The sequence below is a fragment of the Haliaeetus leucocephalus genome, unplaced genomic scaffold, assembly GCF_000737465.1.
Source record: "Haliaeetus leucocephalus isolate CR32 unplaced genomic scaffold, Haliaeetus_leucocephalus-4.0 Scaffold2, whole genome shotgun sequence".
In the NCBI taxonomy this organism is placed as follows: domain Eukaryota; kingdom Metazoa; phylum Chordata; class Aves; order Accipitriformes; family Accipitridae; genus Haliaeetus; species Haliaeetus leucocephalus.
Window position 1 is genome coordinate 10,871,094 of NW_010972438.1, and position 17,193 is coordinate 10,888,286.

Genomic DNA, 17,193 nt, shown 5'->3' on the forward strand with positions numbered 1-17,193 from the left:
CCCGCCGCTGTCTTACACCCACTCAGGGGAAAATGACTTCTCGCCTGTTCCCTTCTCCTCCCTGTGCTACTTTTCCTTGGGGCTGCGTTAAAAAGAGTGTGATTTTGTTTAAGGTATTTCAGTACAGTATTTGCGGAGGTTACGTGTTCTGGATGGCCCACTTAGAAGAATTTGGAAGATTAACCTTTTCAGGTTCTTTCAGATTCCCTTTAAAATACCGTGCATAGACAGCAGATCACTGAAGACGACCTCGAAGAAGCTGCTCGGTATTAGGAAGGGACAAGAGATCCCCAAACTTTTGGTAATAAATGATGATAAAGCAATTTAGTGTTGGTGCTTCAGTGCTGAGGAAATGAGTAACAGGAGAATTGATAAGTTTAATGTCTTCCACCATTTTGCGTCCTGTTCTAGATTTATCTTTATTTCTGGCTGCTCTGATGCACAACCACACAACATCTGTCTTTCAGAGATTTTAAAACCTTTACCTTTCCGTGATTTTTGCTGTGACTGGTAAGGTCTCATTAATTGAACTCTGTGTTCTGGAAATCCACTGAGAATATACAAATTAATTTTTGGGGACAGATGATTACAAAATTCCTGCTGCTGCAAAGTTAGAGAGAACCTGTTGTCTCTGAAAAGATAGCATTGACAGTCTTTTAGATGCTTTCTCAATAATATAAAAAGAGGGTTTTTTTCTGATTCCAAATAGGCTATATACATTGAAAGCCTGGCCATAAATCAGATAGGTTTCTTATTAAACTCCTTTAAGGCCGTAGTATCTGGAAGAAACACACAAAGTTCTCTTGTCATTTCTACATGTGTGGTCCTCATGGTTTGCAAATTTCTAAGTGGATTTCTGCCTGACATTCAGTAAACAGACACACCAACCTGGGACTGATACCCCACAGCGATCAAAAAAAAAATTATGGCATTACCAGAACCACAGTCTGGGGCAATCACTGGTTTTCACTCAGGGAAGCTCCTGTTTCCACCTTCTCTGCCCTGCTGGTACCGCTTAATTGAAAGAGTTCATCCTGGCCTGCAAGGAAGGTGCTGAAGTTGAGAAAAGGCAGGTTTGTCCTGGCAGCACTAATCCCACAACTTTTAACTTGTCACTCTGGCACTTCCATTGGTTCCAAGGGAAGCTTTGCTCCCTGAGGATGGTATCACAGGCAGTGATGGACATTCAACATTTGAGATGCCGCGCGAGTCTGTTCTCCTTTGTCGTTCGATAAGGAGTCCCTTATTTAGCAACGGCAAGTTGCAAGACGGCTCTTATCTCCCGGATGAACCTGCCAGGAGCCAGCTCTGACTTTAAAAGACTTCCAGAGACTTCTCTATCTATGCAAATAGTACCAATCTACATCAACTGGTTTAAAAAAAACTGATTTATTGCATGGCTGTTGTTTAAATTAGTGGAAGTGTATATTTAACTTGGTTGTGTTAGACAAACCCAGAAGTCACTAGCAAAGAAGGACTCTTGAATTTCTGGGGATTTTTTCTGGGACAGCTCATTAATGATTTAATGTGAACTCTGTGCTTTGGAGCATGGCACTGGGCACCATAGGGGAACTTGCGGTTTGTTTTTTAAATGTGGGTAAGTCATCTGCATTGAACCCAAGCGTATTTCGTGGAGCTATGAAAAAGTCCCTGCCCTATTTTTTTCCCCCTCTGGCTATGAGACGTCATTTCTAAAGCTTGTAAGTCAGACCATCTGTGCGTTTTTTAGTTAGGAAACACTAGTAATCAAATAATCCTATTAATGGAAAACAAATATCAGACAAAGCCTTTTCAACCTTCAGAGCTTTTATGTGTTCTGTTGTGTTTTCCAAACGCAGTCTGTTCAGAAGATACTGCCGTTGCAGGGACCACCTGGCAGCAGATTCTGTGGATTGGGTGGCAGTTTGCAAGACAAGGCAGTGGGGAGGAATAAAAATAGGAAATCTCGCTGTGTTTTTCTTCTGAGCCTCAGGGAACAGAAGTAATCACTGCACAAATGTCAGGGCACAGCTGAATTTCAGAGTGAGTGTCTGAGCGCTCATCTCAGCCCACACTAAATCTGAAGAGGAGATCGCATCATGGGTTGTTGGTGTGCTTTACGAGCACAGGGAGGCAATGTGTCTCCATCAAACCGGGCGGCTCTTTCCACAACCTAGACTGCAGGCGTCATGAACAAGGCAGAACACGTTTCTCCCAAAAGCTGTTTTTCCTCTTATTTCAGTCCCAAGTTTAATCCAGTGTAGGAAACTTTCCATGGACAGTTGTTTGTTAGGCAGTAGAAATCCAACTTGCTTTCTCGTTTGGGGATTTGCTGTTTTCTGCTCTGTGGTCTGAAGCAGAGAACTATAGCTGTGTTTACCCCTACAGGGAATTACAGTCCCTACTTACTTCGGTGAGAGAGAGAGTGAGCTGCAGAGAACTTGGTGAGACTGAATTTTGCCACCTTTTCTGTCTTCCTTGCATGTGGGTGGAAGGCCAGACAGCTGTGTAACATTTCTCCCCCCCCTCCCATATCGGAACTGCAAGTAGCACCTATTGTGCTGTGGCTGGGGCTCACCTCCAAGTCCCAAGCAAAGCTGCTGTTGCACACCAAAGCAGAGGTTTAAACAGCTGATGTCCCACTCCTGCTCTGCTCTTTTTCAAGGCTCTTGTGATATCTTGGTATCTTCAGTAGTTCCCCAGTTACCAGAATCTTCTGATCGAAACCGAATTTCTGATGTTAAAAAAATGGTTTTCCCTGTTATGCAGAAACCCTCAGTTATCTTTGCTTTTCTTGCTCAAGAATGGCTGTTTCCTCTTACCTGTGCGGATGCTCATCAGCTCTCAGCGCAGCAAGCTGAAGGGACAGCCTGAGTGACTCCTCAAGAGCAGAGTTTAGCATTCATTTTTTAAGGGGCCAGGCATTGCCGGGGTGGGTTCCTCTCCCCCTTAATTTACCTTGGACTGTTCAAGAGTAAACTATTTGCTCCAGTATACAAAAAGCATCACTTAGCAGTCAGGGAGACTTCGGTGTAATGTTTCTGGACAGAAAGCAAGCAGGCACTTGGACAGCATCAGTGTCTCAGGGTCAAATAACGAAGCTGAAATGGCTATCAACTTTGATGACAAGAACTAGAAGGAGCTGTTACTAAAGGTCTCTTCTAGTTTGTGCTCACCTGCAGAGTTCAGTTCAGTTTTCTTGTGCTGTTGGATCCTACACAAAGCCATCCATTGCAAGTCCTATGTCTGCAGAGCCTTGCGAGAGGAATATGTTAAATCTGTATCCTTAAGCTCTGTCTCAAGAAAACAGGCCCTATCTGTGGACTATGACTGCTTCAAATCACCTAAAAATATGGACTGTACATCTCCAAAACACCAACTGCCAGGGAAAGGAGTTTTCTAGCCATAGGGAAGGGAGCAGTTTCTTATTGTTGGAATTGAGATTTTTCAGACCTTCCGGCCAGCCTGTTCAGGGCAGCGGTGATGTTTCCACCTCCGCACCGCCTGGTGCAGGTTCCTGTTCTTCTTCTGCCAGGCGTAGGCCTTGTTCACCACCACTTTGTCACTCTGTACTTCGCCGCTTACAACGAAGACCCCTGCGTGAGTGCCTCTCATGATGTTGTGGACGCAGGTAGCATCTATGTCCAGCCACTGCTGGAGCCGGGCGGGGATTTCAGTTCTGAGGAGTGGGCCGTGCTTCAGGACCTCCACCTTGGAGGGGTCCAGGTCGAAGTCCGAGATGGTGGTGGTGGTGTTCTTCCTCAGGATTCGGATTTTCACTGCTGTGGGGGTTGGAAAAAGAGCTGTTAGTTCTGTTTACTTTTCATAGCTCTTACCTACTTAAACACACAGCCAACACAAGGCTTTCTTGCTGTTTCTGTAATGTGCTGATGCATCCATCCAAGCTCTTGTAATTGCAGTGAACTTGTAAAAGTTCTCATTTGAGGTTAGTTTCCAGTACTGAACACAGTTCTTCTCACTCCGCTTTTCTCGTGAGAGTGGCAAAGGCGTGTCAGCACCGCTGCATGGGCAGAAACCCTGTAGGAAGCAGGGGCACAAGCAAGTGGATGCATCAGTGTCCTGGTGTCGTGCAAATTACTTGACTGTTCTCTGAGCTGGGATTTCAGGAGGTGACATGACTGCCACCTGCCCAGGATTTTTAACTTTTTTTTTCATGAAGATTGTGTGTCTGAATTCAGGACAGTATCTTGAAAACTTCCTGCCAGCTGATTGAGCAGAGCCAGTGCTGCCACCTGCTTGAGCTAGGAGAGGGAGAGTCACATTACTAGAGCAACAGTATTGAAGTTTGAAATAGCTGACATGGATTTTGCTACAGGTTTTTATGGGCATTGATTGAAATGTTGGTCTCCAAGGGAAAATCAGAGTAGTGCTTATGTTTAGCAGCCACAGACCAAACCAAATCAGAGCCCACAGAAATAAAAGCAGGTCTTCACCTTGGGTTCTGCTTGGAGCTGGGCCCTCCTGCTACCTAACAGGTAAGTTGGGACCTGAAAATCCCTGGGATCTGCTGTAAAAGCTGCAGTTCCTCCAAGTCAGTTTGTTATGGCAAAGCCATTTTCTGTCCATGCCACTACTTGGCTGCTGGAGGGAATGGGAGGAAGAGATGGTGGTACTCACCAAAATCATTGGTGCAGAGGTTTTCCAGGATCTCCCTGGCAGTGCTGGCCTCCTCAAGCTCACAGTCCTTGCAGCTGGCTCGGGGCACTACTGCAACAGAGATTTGGTTATAACACCCTTGTCAAGCTTCACTGGAAAAGGCATAATGAATTTTGAGAGCTGCGAGTGGTGGCTTGCTGTTTCCAAGTGGTGCTTCCTCCTGAGCTGCCTAGACCCTGGAGAAAGAGCTCAGAGTGCCAGGGTGGGAAAATGTTATGCTCTCCTTTCTGTGGGTGGGGCAGACACTGCTTGTCCTGCTTTGTTTAGGCTTGTGTGTGTTGCTGCATGTTAAAGCAGCAGTGAAAATGCTTAATGAAGATCTCCTAGTTTGGATGAAACAGTAAAGCCACTGGTATGGCCAGACTCCATCCAGTGATGCTGAAATGAGGTGTCTGTTCTCCCCTTAACTGCTCTTGAATCTCCCCCAGTGTTCATCAGTATCTGGGTGTTTAATTTAGTCTTTCAGTCTTTAAGATTTTTTTCTTGTGTAACTCATGTCTGCAGAGGCTCATGCCCCTTTGTGGTGTTTCCTAATGTTTCAAGAGAAGGCTTGCAAAACATTTCTTTTTGCATGTTTTTAAACCCTGGGCACAGCTGAAAGATCAGGGCTGCAGCTCTTTAGCTCCGCTGGAAGCACGTCTCGCCGCCTGGAGCCTGCACACCACAAGCTCTCATGCTGTGCCTGAGTGTTAGGCTTTTACAGCGATTCCTTTCCCCTGCCCCAAACCCTGCACGATCTGACGGCACCCAGGGAGCTAATGAATACAGTAGAGAGGGGAACAAGCTGCAGTCAACGTTACGCTAATTTTTTAGACATGATGGAGTTCCCAGAGAGAACAAAACTAGAATTCAGAATTATTTTTTTTTAAATAGAGCTTGCAACCAGAAATATTAGGAATAGAAACAAGGCATAGGCCCATCCTTTCAAGCTTTCAGTGTTACATATGGAATAACATGAGAAAAAAAAACCAACTTACTTCTCCTGCTCGAGGAGTTTTCATCTGTGGACACTGCTGCAATGCACAGTTCATGATCTGCAGGAAACTTGCTGCAGTTCAGGATTTCGGGCCAGGGGTAGCCGTAACAAGCCATGACGGGTGCACAGCTTCTCTTGACGGCTTCGCACAGGCTGCGGCAGGGGTAGATGAGCCTGGGGAGGGGATGGGGATTGCAGCACCTCTGGACTCCTCCCGGCAGCAGGCTGAGGGTCAAGCCCTGGCACCGCGCTGCACACTGTAGCGCTAGGAGAGCTGTTTGGGGGTCTTTGATGTCTTTTGAACGTTCATGCCCAGGAAGCAAACAATGGATTTTTGAGGACAGGAGGGATGAGGGATGAGGCTGTTTGTTACAGGCTGCTGCCAGAAGCCCTTCCTCCCACCCAGGGATCTTCTCTAGTTGTGCAAAGGCTGCTTACCTTTACAGGTGCCTAATTAGATGCCCAGTTTCCTTAGCAGCTCTGTACTTTGATGGCTGCACCTCAAGACTGAGGATTTCTCTCTGCTGCTGGCACTGTCGGGCTGAGAAACCCCCTACATGTTTGGGGCAGGAGCTGCATGCAGGGGGCTGCAGGGGAAGCGGGAGGTGAAGCCGGTGGGTGCCAGCAGATACTGTGGTGTGTGACAGGGGTGGCCGGGGGAGACGGCAGCAGTGCCTGGGGTGGGAGAGCAAGAAAATCCAGAGGAGGGAACATAAGGTTTCTGCTCCTGCAAGATTAAATGCTCATGTTTCACTTTCAGAGGGAAGGTCCCTGCTGGGTAATCCAGTTGCCCCTTGCCCAGCAGGGCAGCCCGGCTTCTCGGGGACTGTGCTGATCACGTTGCATGCATTTTCTCTTGGGAGGCAAATGCAGTTGCGCTCTTGGGGAGTGTTACTTGCCAGAGCTGAAATAACTTCTAAAAGCATCTTACCTGTCCAAGCAGATTGGTGCAAAGAGGGAGCAGAGGAAAATCCTAGCGTCTGGGTGGCACTCCCTGGCCAGCAAGGGCAGCCAGCTGGAAGACTGCTGGATCACTTCTGGCATGGTCTCATGCTCCAGCAGGTTGGGAATCCTCATCTCGGAGTAGCCGATATCGTAGCACAAGGCCATGTGGTGTGGAATGGGTGTGCAGCTGGAGGATCTCCTCAGGTAGCTCGCCCAGGCTCCTGGAGAGCCCCAGAGCAGCAGGCGCACCAGGAGACCCAGCAGCCATGGGCTGCCCGACCTTGAGGGGTGCCTGCGGTGGGCCGTGACCATGCTCAGAGCAAGCTGGGAGCAGGCGAACGGGCAGCACACCCTGGACTGAGCTGCTCCTGACTGTGGGATGCCTTTTATAGCCTATGAGCCACCTCTCTGTCAATCCATCCTCATTAAGTGCGGCCCTTTCAGAGCCCTCATGGGGAAGACAATGCTCCAATTTTCGTTTGCCAGCGGCCCCGATTGTTTGGATTTTAGCAGGGGTTTGGCTTAGATCAGCAGGTGTGGAAATGAGGGCAGTTGGGGAGGGATGAATGACTTGGCCCATGTGTCTTGGGGCTCTTTCAGCCAAGATTGAATCTCTGTTTGACACCAGTGCTCCAACCCATCCCCTTTCTCTTGCTCCAGGATTAGTCATTATTTCATAAACCCCAATGTTTTCCTCTCTTTTGTTTTTTGTAAAAGCAATCAAGTGTTGCTCAAAGTCAATTAGGAGGCATTTGTTTAGCTGGATCTATTGTTGAGGAGGCAGGGAGATAGGATGGTTTCACAGCCAGAAGTTAACTGTTTCAGAGAGCTGAGGGCAGAGAGGAACTAATTTGTAGCTGTGGAGCCACGTTGTTTGCAGATGAGATTGGCGGCGCTTAGCTGGAAACCCCCTCACCTTGCAACCTGCGTGACAGAGCATGCTTTCCGGTTAACAGAATTTTTACTTCATTACAAAGTCCCGTTACTACCACTGAAGAGCAGGATTGTCCTTCCTCCAGCACGTAATTAAGATTCCAGAAGCCATCATTATTGTAGCCCAGTTTGGGGAACTGGAAATACTGGGGGCGTTGCTTGCCAGCACGCAGTTCATTCGGATGTGGTGCCGTGCCATGAGGTTCAAACCAGCCAGCGGAAGCTCCAGCGCTGAAGCATCCTCTGGCACAAGGACCCTGTGCTGCCTGTGGCGGAAATTGTTTCCTCGGAGGGTGTTACGGATACAGCCGGCTGCATTGTGTTGCTGGGGCTTCCCAGGAACATCTCATTTTCTACAGAGCTAGTTCTGGTCTGTACTTAGCAAGAAGCCAACTGCGTATTGACAGTTTGAGTTGATAGGGTTGATTTAAGGTCATGGAAGTAATTAACTTTTTTTTTCCCCCTTTGAGGATTGCTGCTGTAGTGGAGATAAAATGTGTCCTTGGCACATACTTGCAGGAGCTCTAGGGGGCTGCAATTTGAAGAGCAGGACCTTGGGCCTAGGAGCACTTAAACCTGTCCTGCTTTGGTGGTTTTTCTTTTCCTCTTCAAAAGTCTCAGCAGCTGATCCCTGAAGAGCTGATCTCTACAAGATCCCTGTAGCAGTGACAGACATCAGCCAGAAGGATCTTCTCAACCTACTGGGCCACAATGTAACTGTGCTGTGGAATGGGACCTCTCCAGCGCTTTGCAAGTGTGTGCCCAGTGCACCATGCAGTTAGAAATCTCTTAGCTTCACCGTCATCAGTGGATTTCTCTGCAGTTAAATTTGCTTGGGATCCTGGTATTGCCTGATTGCTGCTGGTGGTGTGCTGCAAAGGAAAGCTGGTGATACCAGGATGCTATCTGGGTATGGAGCGTGGCATCCACCATGCACAGTGTCTTCCCCTTTAATGTTGCATTTGAAGACCATTTTTAGTGGGGGACCAAGGGAATGAGTGGGAATAAGTTTGGAAGTTGTCTCTTTGCTGTTTGAGTTTCATAGTAGAGCACTGTGCCAGGTTCCCCTGAAAGGTGTTTGGTTTTGTGCAAAGTGCCACCCCCTCCACATGAGAGCAAGGAAGCCTGAAACCCTGGCCATCACCACTGCCCACCGTAAAGATTTTTGGCCTCCCTTCCTGTAGAGTGCCAGTTCCCAGACTGTGATCCACATGTCACCTTTGAAGTGATAATATGCAGTGATATGCACGTGTTTGTTCACTCCTTTGTCCATTGTGGTATCTGCGAGAGAGTTTAAGGGCTTGACCCCTGGATCCAAACATTTAGGAACTGCTGCTGTAAAAATACCCACTTCCAGCAGCTCAGGTGTGTGCTCTTTGAGAGCTTTTCTGGTAGAAGGGTGGATGTGTTTGAATGTCCCAAACTTAGGCAGTTCCTAAATTTCCCCCCCCCCTTTTTTTTTTTTTCCTTCTGAGTGGCCTGCCATCAGTATGGGCTCCCACTCTGACAGTTCCTCAGTCTCTGTTGCTGCTCACACTTTTGCTGCAGAAATTCCTGACTTCCTGACGGAGGAAGAGTGCAAGCTCATCGTCCATCTGGCACAGCTGAAGGGGCTGCAGAAGAGCCAGATCCTACCAACGGATGACTATGAGGAAGCCATGGAAATGATAGAAATCAGCCAGATGGACATTTTCAATCTGCTGGACCACAATCAGGATGGGCAGCTGCAGCTCAAAGAGGTAGAGTGTGGGACAAAATGGGGAAGGTTTGCTGTGGGACCTTCTGGCAGGTCCCCTCCTCAGATAGTCACTTGATTACTCATGTGCTTGGGTAGGGCCAGATCCCAGTATATACTGATCAGTATTTGCTTAATTTTATGTCTCCAGACTGGTGCTGGCCTTCAGCATGGAAGTTTCGGGTGGAACGTGCAGCAGTTGTCATGCTATTGGGAGGTAGTAAGGGTCCTTGGCAGGAGATGCGTGTTTTGAATTTGCTGGGTAAAATGTTCCTTGGGCTGTGGGTTTCCTCTTCCTGGGTGTCCTGGGGAGTTTGTAGCATAGGCACTGCTTTGTGTGGCCTGTGGGGAGCTAACCGTGCTAATTGACAAGTCACCAGCAAAGCCACCCCTATTAATGACCCTGGAGGGGGATAACAAGCACCTTGTCCACAGGTCTTCAGCACCCTTGCCCGGTATGGCAGGGTGCGTCAGGGCAGGTGCTGGCAGTTCAAGGATGTCACCCCCATGGGCTCCCGTTTCAGGTGGGGCTGCGGGTCTGTACTGTCCTGTGGGCAGCAAGCATTGTGGAGTATGGGGAACTGTGGCAGTGACAACCCAGGGCAAGGCTCCTTTTCTCTGGAGGTCAGAGCCTGCTGAGAGCTCTCCAGGATACTGCATCTCTCTGTCCACATGAAAAGGAAGCCTTTTTGTTCCAAGCCCTTATCTTGGACAAGTAAAAGCATTCACTTTTATCATCAATAGCTTTACTTTCCCTTCAAGAGAAAGAGCTGTGCCCTTTCTGCCTCAGGACTGGTTAACCGAGTCCCAGCAGTAATTTGCCATGACCTAAACTGGAAACAACAGCACTCATCAGCCACACACTGTGTGTGGCTGCCAGATAATTCTCACTGCAGTCTTCTTTCTGCAGAGATGTGCTGACGCCTGGCTGGCTGATGTGCTGCAGAGGAGAGCCCGCCAGGCCTCAAGCAGGGAGTCTGTAGGGTTTCAGTAGTACAAGAAACCAGTGCCCGCTGTTGATCCATTTATGAATTTCAGGTGTTGACCCACACCCGGCTTGGGAATGGCAGGTGGATGACCCCCGAAAACATCCGGGAGATGTACACTGCAGTCAAGGCTGATCCTGATGGGAACGGTAAGAGCAGCTCCATGGGAATCCCTTCACCCTCAGCATGCTGGATGCCTCGCACAGCTGTGTGGGGCAGAGCAAGAGCCGTGTCCCTGCCCAGGCCTGTTTCTCTTGCTGTATTCTTCAAAAGAAAATAACACTGCTTTAGAGACCTTTGTAAAAAATTAAAACCAGTGTAAACCTCTCATCGCAGCACTCCTGCCCCTTCATCACCAGTCTAGCAGCAGACTAGTTCCACTGCCTGGGCTTGGATCTTGCAGAAGCAGGACCAGAACACAACTCTCCACTCCCTCTCCCCCTGTCAGACCTGCTTTGGTTCCTGCCCTGCTGTAACAGGACCTTGAGGGTGTGCTTCTGCTCCTGTGGTCTGAGAGACTGCTCTGGATCTGACTGCATAGCTGTTGTTACCTGGGCTTCAGTTTTTAAGCTGCACCCTCCACTCCCCGCCCTGTTTTCAGGGAGACTTCTGCAGCAGGCTGGGAGCCCTGTATCACTGGCAAGGGAGGGCAGAATAAGTGGAAGTGAGGGTGGTTTTGTTGGTCAGCCTTTGTTGCTGACCCCCCTCTCTGCCGCTGCAAACTCTCTGTATTCCATGAGGCCACTTCTGCCCCTCCTGCTCCTGGTCTCCCAAGGGCTCCCACTGGTCCGGACATGCACTCTAACCTCTGCTGCTCTAATTAGAGTGGCCTCAATTAAGCAACTCTCCATTTCCTAATCAAATTAAGTGAACGCACAGGCTCTGCACGCTCTCTTCCAGTGACCTGGCATTGAGAGCTGCCCAGGAGGAGTTGGTTTGAAGCAGTACCCGTGTGAATGCCTAAATATCCGGAGGGCACCCCATGCCCTGCTCGTCTGGGATGGTGGCATTCTTGGCAGGGGCAGGAGCGTATGACTGAGTCCTCAGTGGCTTTTCCACTGTTCCGGACATCAACAAATGGAAGGTCCTGTTAAAGTGCTCTTGGCAGGACCTTGCTTCCAGAGAGCTGCTTCACTCCGTTGTTAGACTGGTACATGACACCAAGTGACGAGGTCACAACCTGGGGAAGTGGGGACAGGGAGACACTAGAAATAATAATGGTGTGGGTAATTTGGCCACAACCACTGGCACCTGAGGACCTGTCCCAGGCTGACCCTGGGGGCTGGTCCTTCCTCCTGCTGGAGAGTGCTGTGTGCCTGGGGAGCAGAGCTGGCACCACAGCAGCACTGGGTTTGCTGCCTGAGTGAGCTCCACTTGCAGCCCATGATGCATGTTGGCTGCCAGGCAGCATGCTGCAGTGTTCCGCAAGCTCTGGTCCCGGGGACCTGGTCCCCAGTGCGGGGCTTCCCTTCTTCAGAAAGGGGAAACAACAAATGTGAGGATTTTTCTGAAGCCGACAAAGGCCAAAGTCTAACCCTTGTTGAGTCCAGTTGAGTGCAAACAAGAAATACTTGTGTCAGTAGAAACCACTTTTTACCTCTGGTTTTTCTGTTATTTCTACTTACGCAAGATCATACTCTGTTGTATTTCTCACTCGTGTTTTGCAATTACACAAATTCAGAAGAATGTACCGCTTGTTTTGGTTTGGCTTTTTTAAATTACCATGCAGGGTCTTGTAGAAAATATGGTCTGAGGTGTCCCACTCTGCTCCTACACGTGTCTATTTAAATATCTAACTAACAAGCTCCAAGGCATCAGGTGGCGCAGGCTTTTTAGCTGTGGGATTGCATATGTTAGAACTGTATTGGCTATTTCTCTCTTTTGATGGATTGATTTGTATGTTTTAGGAGCTTTTTAAAGTTCAAAATGGTACTTCACCTGTCCCAGTTCTGACCCTGTACGGCAGCTAACAGTTCACTTTTGCAGGTTGCTGTATGCCCTCTACTCTGCTAAAGGCGAGAGCATGGCTGGGGCCTGTAATCCTGCACGTAGCGGGTGCAGCCGGTGGTGGGCACAGTGGTGGACCCTGAATGGGGTTTGTCTGAGGAAGGCAATTTCTGCAGTGCCCTCAGCTGGTGGTTTCTCTGAGTACAGGACGCCAAGAACTATTATTACCTGCACCAGAGTCAGCCAGCTTTTCCTCTCTTCCCCTAGGTGTGCTGAGTTTGGAGGAGTTCAAACGATTGAATATCCGTGATTTCCACAAGTACATGGGAAGCCAGAAAGTGAAGATGAGTGACTTGGTGCGCAACAGCCAGCACACCTGGCTGTACCAGGGCGAGGGGGCACACCAGGTCATGAGAGCCATACGGCAAAGGTAAGGGCCAGGCAGCCGAGGGGCCGTTGGGTTTGTCTAGCCATGAGGACCACCTGTGCTGGGAGAGGCAGTGGCAGACTTGCTAATATTCACACTTCCTAATTGCGTGAAAGTCTTTGGAGTATAAAGAGCAATGAACACAGACACAAAATGGGGAGAGGAGGTTTTCATTAGAACAAGAATTTGTATTGTCCCATGGAAAAGGAAAAAGAAAAATCAAACCTTTCAGCATCTCCATTCACTTTTGGGAACAGCCCTATAAAACCAAGAAGACTTGGCATTATATGAAATAATTCATTCTAATTAGTAAATGAGCTTACTGGGAGAAACTGCCCATTTCCAATCCTGTCTGGGTGCCAGTAGTTACTGTCATTTGCTTTAGTTACTCATGCATTTCACTGAAATCTGTCTTAGCTGTTCAGAGCTGACTTTTTAACAAGCACAACTTCACCTCAAGTAAGCCGAGTTAGTTTAATCCTCTGAGCACATGTATCGCAGGGCAGCTCACAGCAGACAGGAGAACCTCTTACCCTTCCCTTCATCACAGATTTGGTACTGGGAAGCGTAGAAACCCAGCATGCAGGCCAAATCGTTTAGCCGTGGTGAGTTTCAGATAACTGGCTGGAGACTCCCTTGTTCTTGTGGCGCTGGTCCTCGCCCAGAACATGGGTGGGTAAAATCTGTCCCGAGGCTTGAAAACGGCTGTTGGCCGCTCCTTTTCTTCAGTGCATTCCAGCGGGAGAATGGGGTTGCATATTGCCTTGATTAGAGCAGGCTCTGGCTGCCACCTTCTCCGTGCCAGCTAGCCAGCGCACACAGGCATTGGCATACTGCTTTTACGCTCTTCAGTTGGCTGCTCTTACAAGGACGTGAAGACATAGCACTGAAGGAGGCTGTTAGTCCTCCCTGGGACTATGCGGTGCCTGGAGGGGCTTTGCCATCCTGCTTGGGTGCTGCGTTCCCTTTGCACCTGCCCCAAGGGCTTCACCAGTCCCGATTCTCAGAGCTCTGAGTGTTCTTTGGCAGGTCTCGAGACGTACCTGCTTTCCTTGGGGATGATCTCAGATGTAGCAGCGGAAAAATCCCAGAGCAGGAGGGCTCCGGTCTCCTTGATCACTTCCAGTGCCCCTCTGCCCTGGGGGGAGGCTGCTGAAAAGGCAACAGGGAAAGGTGAGTTAGGTGACAAGAATATTCCTAGAGCTAGTCTCTTGTTCGCTCTCAGCAGGGGTCCTGTGCTTTGCTAACAGTCCCTGAGGTCTGTAGGTGGTGTGCAGGAGTCCAGAGAAGCCATGAGATGGCACATGAAGGCTCCAGGGACACACACAGAAGGGATCTTGCTGAGCAAGCAAAGTCTTCCTGAAAGCAGTCCTGCTGGAGATGCACCCTTCGGTTTTGGGGTTTTTTTATTAACCCTGACAAGGACTTTCTGAGCTGATGCTGATGGTCCAACAGATCTGTAGGGACCTAGTTATCTCTTGGCGTGCTTGCTGCAGCCCATCCGTCTCTCTGGTCTGTTGGGGAAGGGAGTTATCTTTCTCTGAATTTACTCGCTGCTTGGGAGTAGTGGCCGACCAGGGTGACGGTGCTTTCTCCTCACCTGCTCTTCTCTCCTCTTCCCCAGGGTAATGCGCCTGACTCGCTTGCCCCCCGAGATTGTGGAGCACAGCGAGCCCCTCCAGGTTGTGCGGTACGACCAAGGAGGGCACTACCATGCCCACATGGACAGTGGCCCCGTCTTCCCCGAGACCGCCTGCAGCCACACGAAGCTGGTCGCCAATGAAAGCGCTCCGTTTGAGACCTCCTGCCGGTAAGGTCTGCCTTGGCACAATCTGGAATGCGTTAGAGAAGCGGTGTGGAGAGCTGTTTCGCCTCACCTCGCATGGGACTTGGTGCTCAGGTTGTGGGCTCACAAACCAGCTCTGGAGATCGCTAGCATGAAGGGGTTTGAAGGGGGAGGTGGGCGAATCCTGTGGGTCCACGCAAGGAGGGCAGAGTGGTTCTGCAATGCTGCTGGGCTGTCCCCACCAGAGGTTAGAAGCGCACCCTCACCGTTGTGGGTGGGCATTTTCTTTATTGTCCTTGTCTTGTCCTTGGAGAAAAGCTGATGGTGCAAATCACATATCTTGTGATATCTTGGAGGAACTGCTGTATGTATGGTGGAGGGGCAGGGTACGGACAGCCCCTGTGCATCTCCTCCTGTTCCAGTTGTGTCCCCTGACAGCCACTCTGTCTTGCAGGTATGTGACAGTGCTGTTCTACCTGAACAATGTGACTGGGGGAGGTGAAACAGTCTTTCCTATAGCTGATAACAGGACGTACGAAGAGATGGTAAATGAATCTCACCTACATGTTACCCCCTGGGGATTCTGAGTCCCTCTTTGAATGTCTATTCACTGCGGCTGCAGGAGGGGTCCTGTGTGTGAGGTTGGTGGACTTTAGCCTTCGTAGCTAGAGCATGGGGAAGCTCTGCTCCTCTTACGGTCTTCTCCCTCTGAGGCCAAGGGAAGAGGCACAGGGCTTTGACAGCTGCAGCTCTCCCCACTTAGAGGTGTGAGGGGCTGTATCTTGGCCTTGCTGCCATAACACGAGTCCTGCTCACTTCTGTCTGGGCAGCTTTCCTCAGACTAAGTCTTGGCAGGTATGTTGTGCTCCTGTCAGGCAATATGTTAAGGAATGGGCGGCTGCTCAGAAACAGGTTATGGACCTCCAGGGGATTGAAACTGGCTGCTCCGGGTGGGTTGTGAAAGCCCTGTCCTGCCCAGCATCAGCCTTGAGCTGTTCCTGTGGGGTGTTCAGGCAAAGGGCAGGATGACGCCTGGCAGCAGAGGCAGCCCAGTGCGTGCACTTCGTTCCAGCCCTGTTTGCAACACCTTCTCTGTGGTTTCTTGCCAGTCTTTGATCCAGAACGACGTTGACCTGCGAGATACTCGGAAAAACTGTGACAAGGGCAATTTGCGAGTGAAACCTCAGCAAGGCACTGCTGTCTTCTGGTACAACTACCTGTCAGATGGAGAAGGTATGGGCTTGTTTCAAGACTCGGCTCTTGGGAGGGGTAGGACTGCAGGAGGTGACAGCTGTCGTCTTCTTGCAGCGGCTAGATGCTCAGAAGAGAGCCAAAGGGTGGTAGCTGCCTGCTAGTGGGAACTGTAGAGTCTACTTGTCACCAGCTGGGTAGGAGCTTCCTGACTCTGAAAGGCCTTTGTTTACAGGCAGTAGGTCAGTGGCTCCTGATGTCTTTGGGGGACGGGACCAGCTAGCAAACAAAGACCTTGGCTGCACTAGCCATTGCCAGCTGCCTCCTATCCTGCTGTGCGAGCTGAAACTCCTGCTGAAACTTGGTCTGCAATTCAAAATGTTTCACTGATGTGGTGTTGCCCAAAGGGGTGGGGAGGGGAGGTAGACAAAGGCATGGCCATCAGCTCTGCAGCATAGGGAGGCATGGTCCACCCCGCGCGAGGCGCTGCTGTGCTTGGGGCCAGCTCCTGCTTTATAGCTCAGCCGCAGCCTGTTGATATGTGTCCTTGGGGCTGTTTTTCTCATGAAGCGCAGCGTGGTTTCCCCTGACAGCCAAGCTGGGGGATTGACATGAATCTTCCAGGCTGCTGGTGAGTATGACTCCAGAGTGTTTCGATGGCAGATTTTGAGCAGTGGTGGGAGGAAGGAGTATAGCATTCCAGCTCCCCTGGGAGCAGCCCATGTTTCCATCTCTAGAAGGTCACAAGACCAGCATTTGGGCTGTTGGGTGGTAATATCAAGACCATCGCTCTCCTGTAAGAAGAGCCCTGTTGTGTTTTTATGAGCAAATTTTTCCTAAATGGAAGGCGGCTGCTGATGCAAGTCTGCCACAGAAAAACGATGGGACCTCTGTAAAAAGAGGATCATTTAGAACTGCTGAAATGCAATCTCTAATGTGGCCCTGAGCCCCTGACTTCCACAGGCCTTCTAGTGGCAGCACCCATCTTTTCCATGCCAGCCTCCCATTTGGGGAAGAGTTGAGAAAAACAGTAGCTCTGATGCAGAATGCAAGAGCCCCTTGTGCCGAGCGGAGACACGGAGGCAACAAGCATTTTGCCTGCCCTGGTGAACTCTTTATAGATGCTAGGGTGGGATGGCACTAAGATGAAGGGGTGTCAGGAGGAGCCAGCTCCTGTTAAGAAGATGTATCTGAGCCAAAATCCAAGCAGGCGCTCTGGGCAGGAGAGCTGCTGTCACCATTCACTGGCCGTGCCTCCCTGTGCGGCCCCAGCTGTGCCTGCCCGTGCTGCAGCACTCCTCGCCACCTCCTAACAAGGCTTCGTTCCGCAGGCTGGGTGGGGGAGCTGGACGACTTCGCCCTGCACGGGGGCTGCCTGGTCACCCAAGGCACCAAGTGGATCGCCAACAACTGGATCAACGTGGACCCCAACCGCCGGCGGCAGCTGCAGTTCCAGCAGGAGATGGAGCGCTACGCGGGGGCGGAGGCCGGGGCCGGAGCCCCGGGCGAGTGGACAGTGGATAAAGCCTACAGCGGGGTGCACCTGGAGCTGTAGGGTCGGGGGGGACGGGGGACGGACAGACGCGGCGGAGGGTCCTGGCCGCGCGCACG

At 50.3% G+C, this 17,193-nt stretch overlaps 2 protein-coding genes across 2 annotated transcripts; one reads left to right on the forward strand and one right to left on the reverse strand.

The window, feature by feature from the left end:
• Positions 1-3,426: 3,426 nt before the first annotated feature.
• On the reverse strand, positions 3,427-6,841 carry LOC104834030 (secreted frizzled-related protein 5-like). Its single transcript, XM_010571116.1, has 4 exons — positions 6,564-6,841; positions 5,634-5,806; positions 4,618-4,704; positions 3,427-3,761 (listed from the first exon to the last, which is right to left on the reverse strand). The coding sequence occupies exons 1-4, from the start codon at positions 6,740-6,742 to the stop codon at positions 3,427-3,429; spliced, it is 774 nt and encodes a 257-aa protein (XP_010569418.1). The 5' UTR covers positions 6,743-6,841.
• A 2,159-nt stretch (positions 6,842-9,000) lies between these two features.
• Positions 9,001-17,145, forward strand: P4HTM (prolyl 4-hydroxylase, transmembrane (endoplasmic reticulum)). Its single transcript, XM_010573397.1, has 7 exons — positions 9,001-9,249; positions 10,284-10,380; positions 12,446-12,608; positions 14,230-14,415; positions 14,846-14,936; positions 15,501-15,624; positions 16,914-17,145. Exons 1-7 carry the CDS (start codon positions 9,001-9,003, stop codon positions 17,135-17,137), a joined length of 1,134 nt encoding a protein of 377 aa, XP_010571699.1. The 3' UTR covers positions 17,138-17,145.
• The last annotated feature ends 48 nt before the right edge of the window (positions 17,146-17,193 follow it).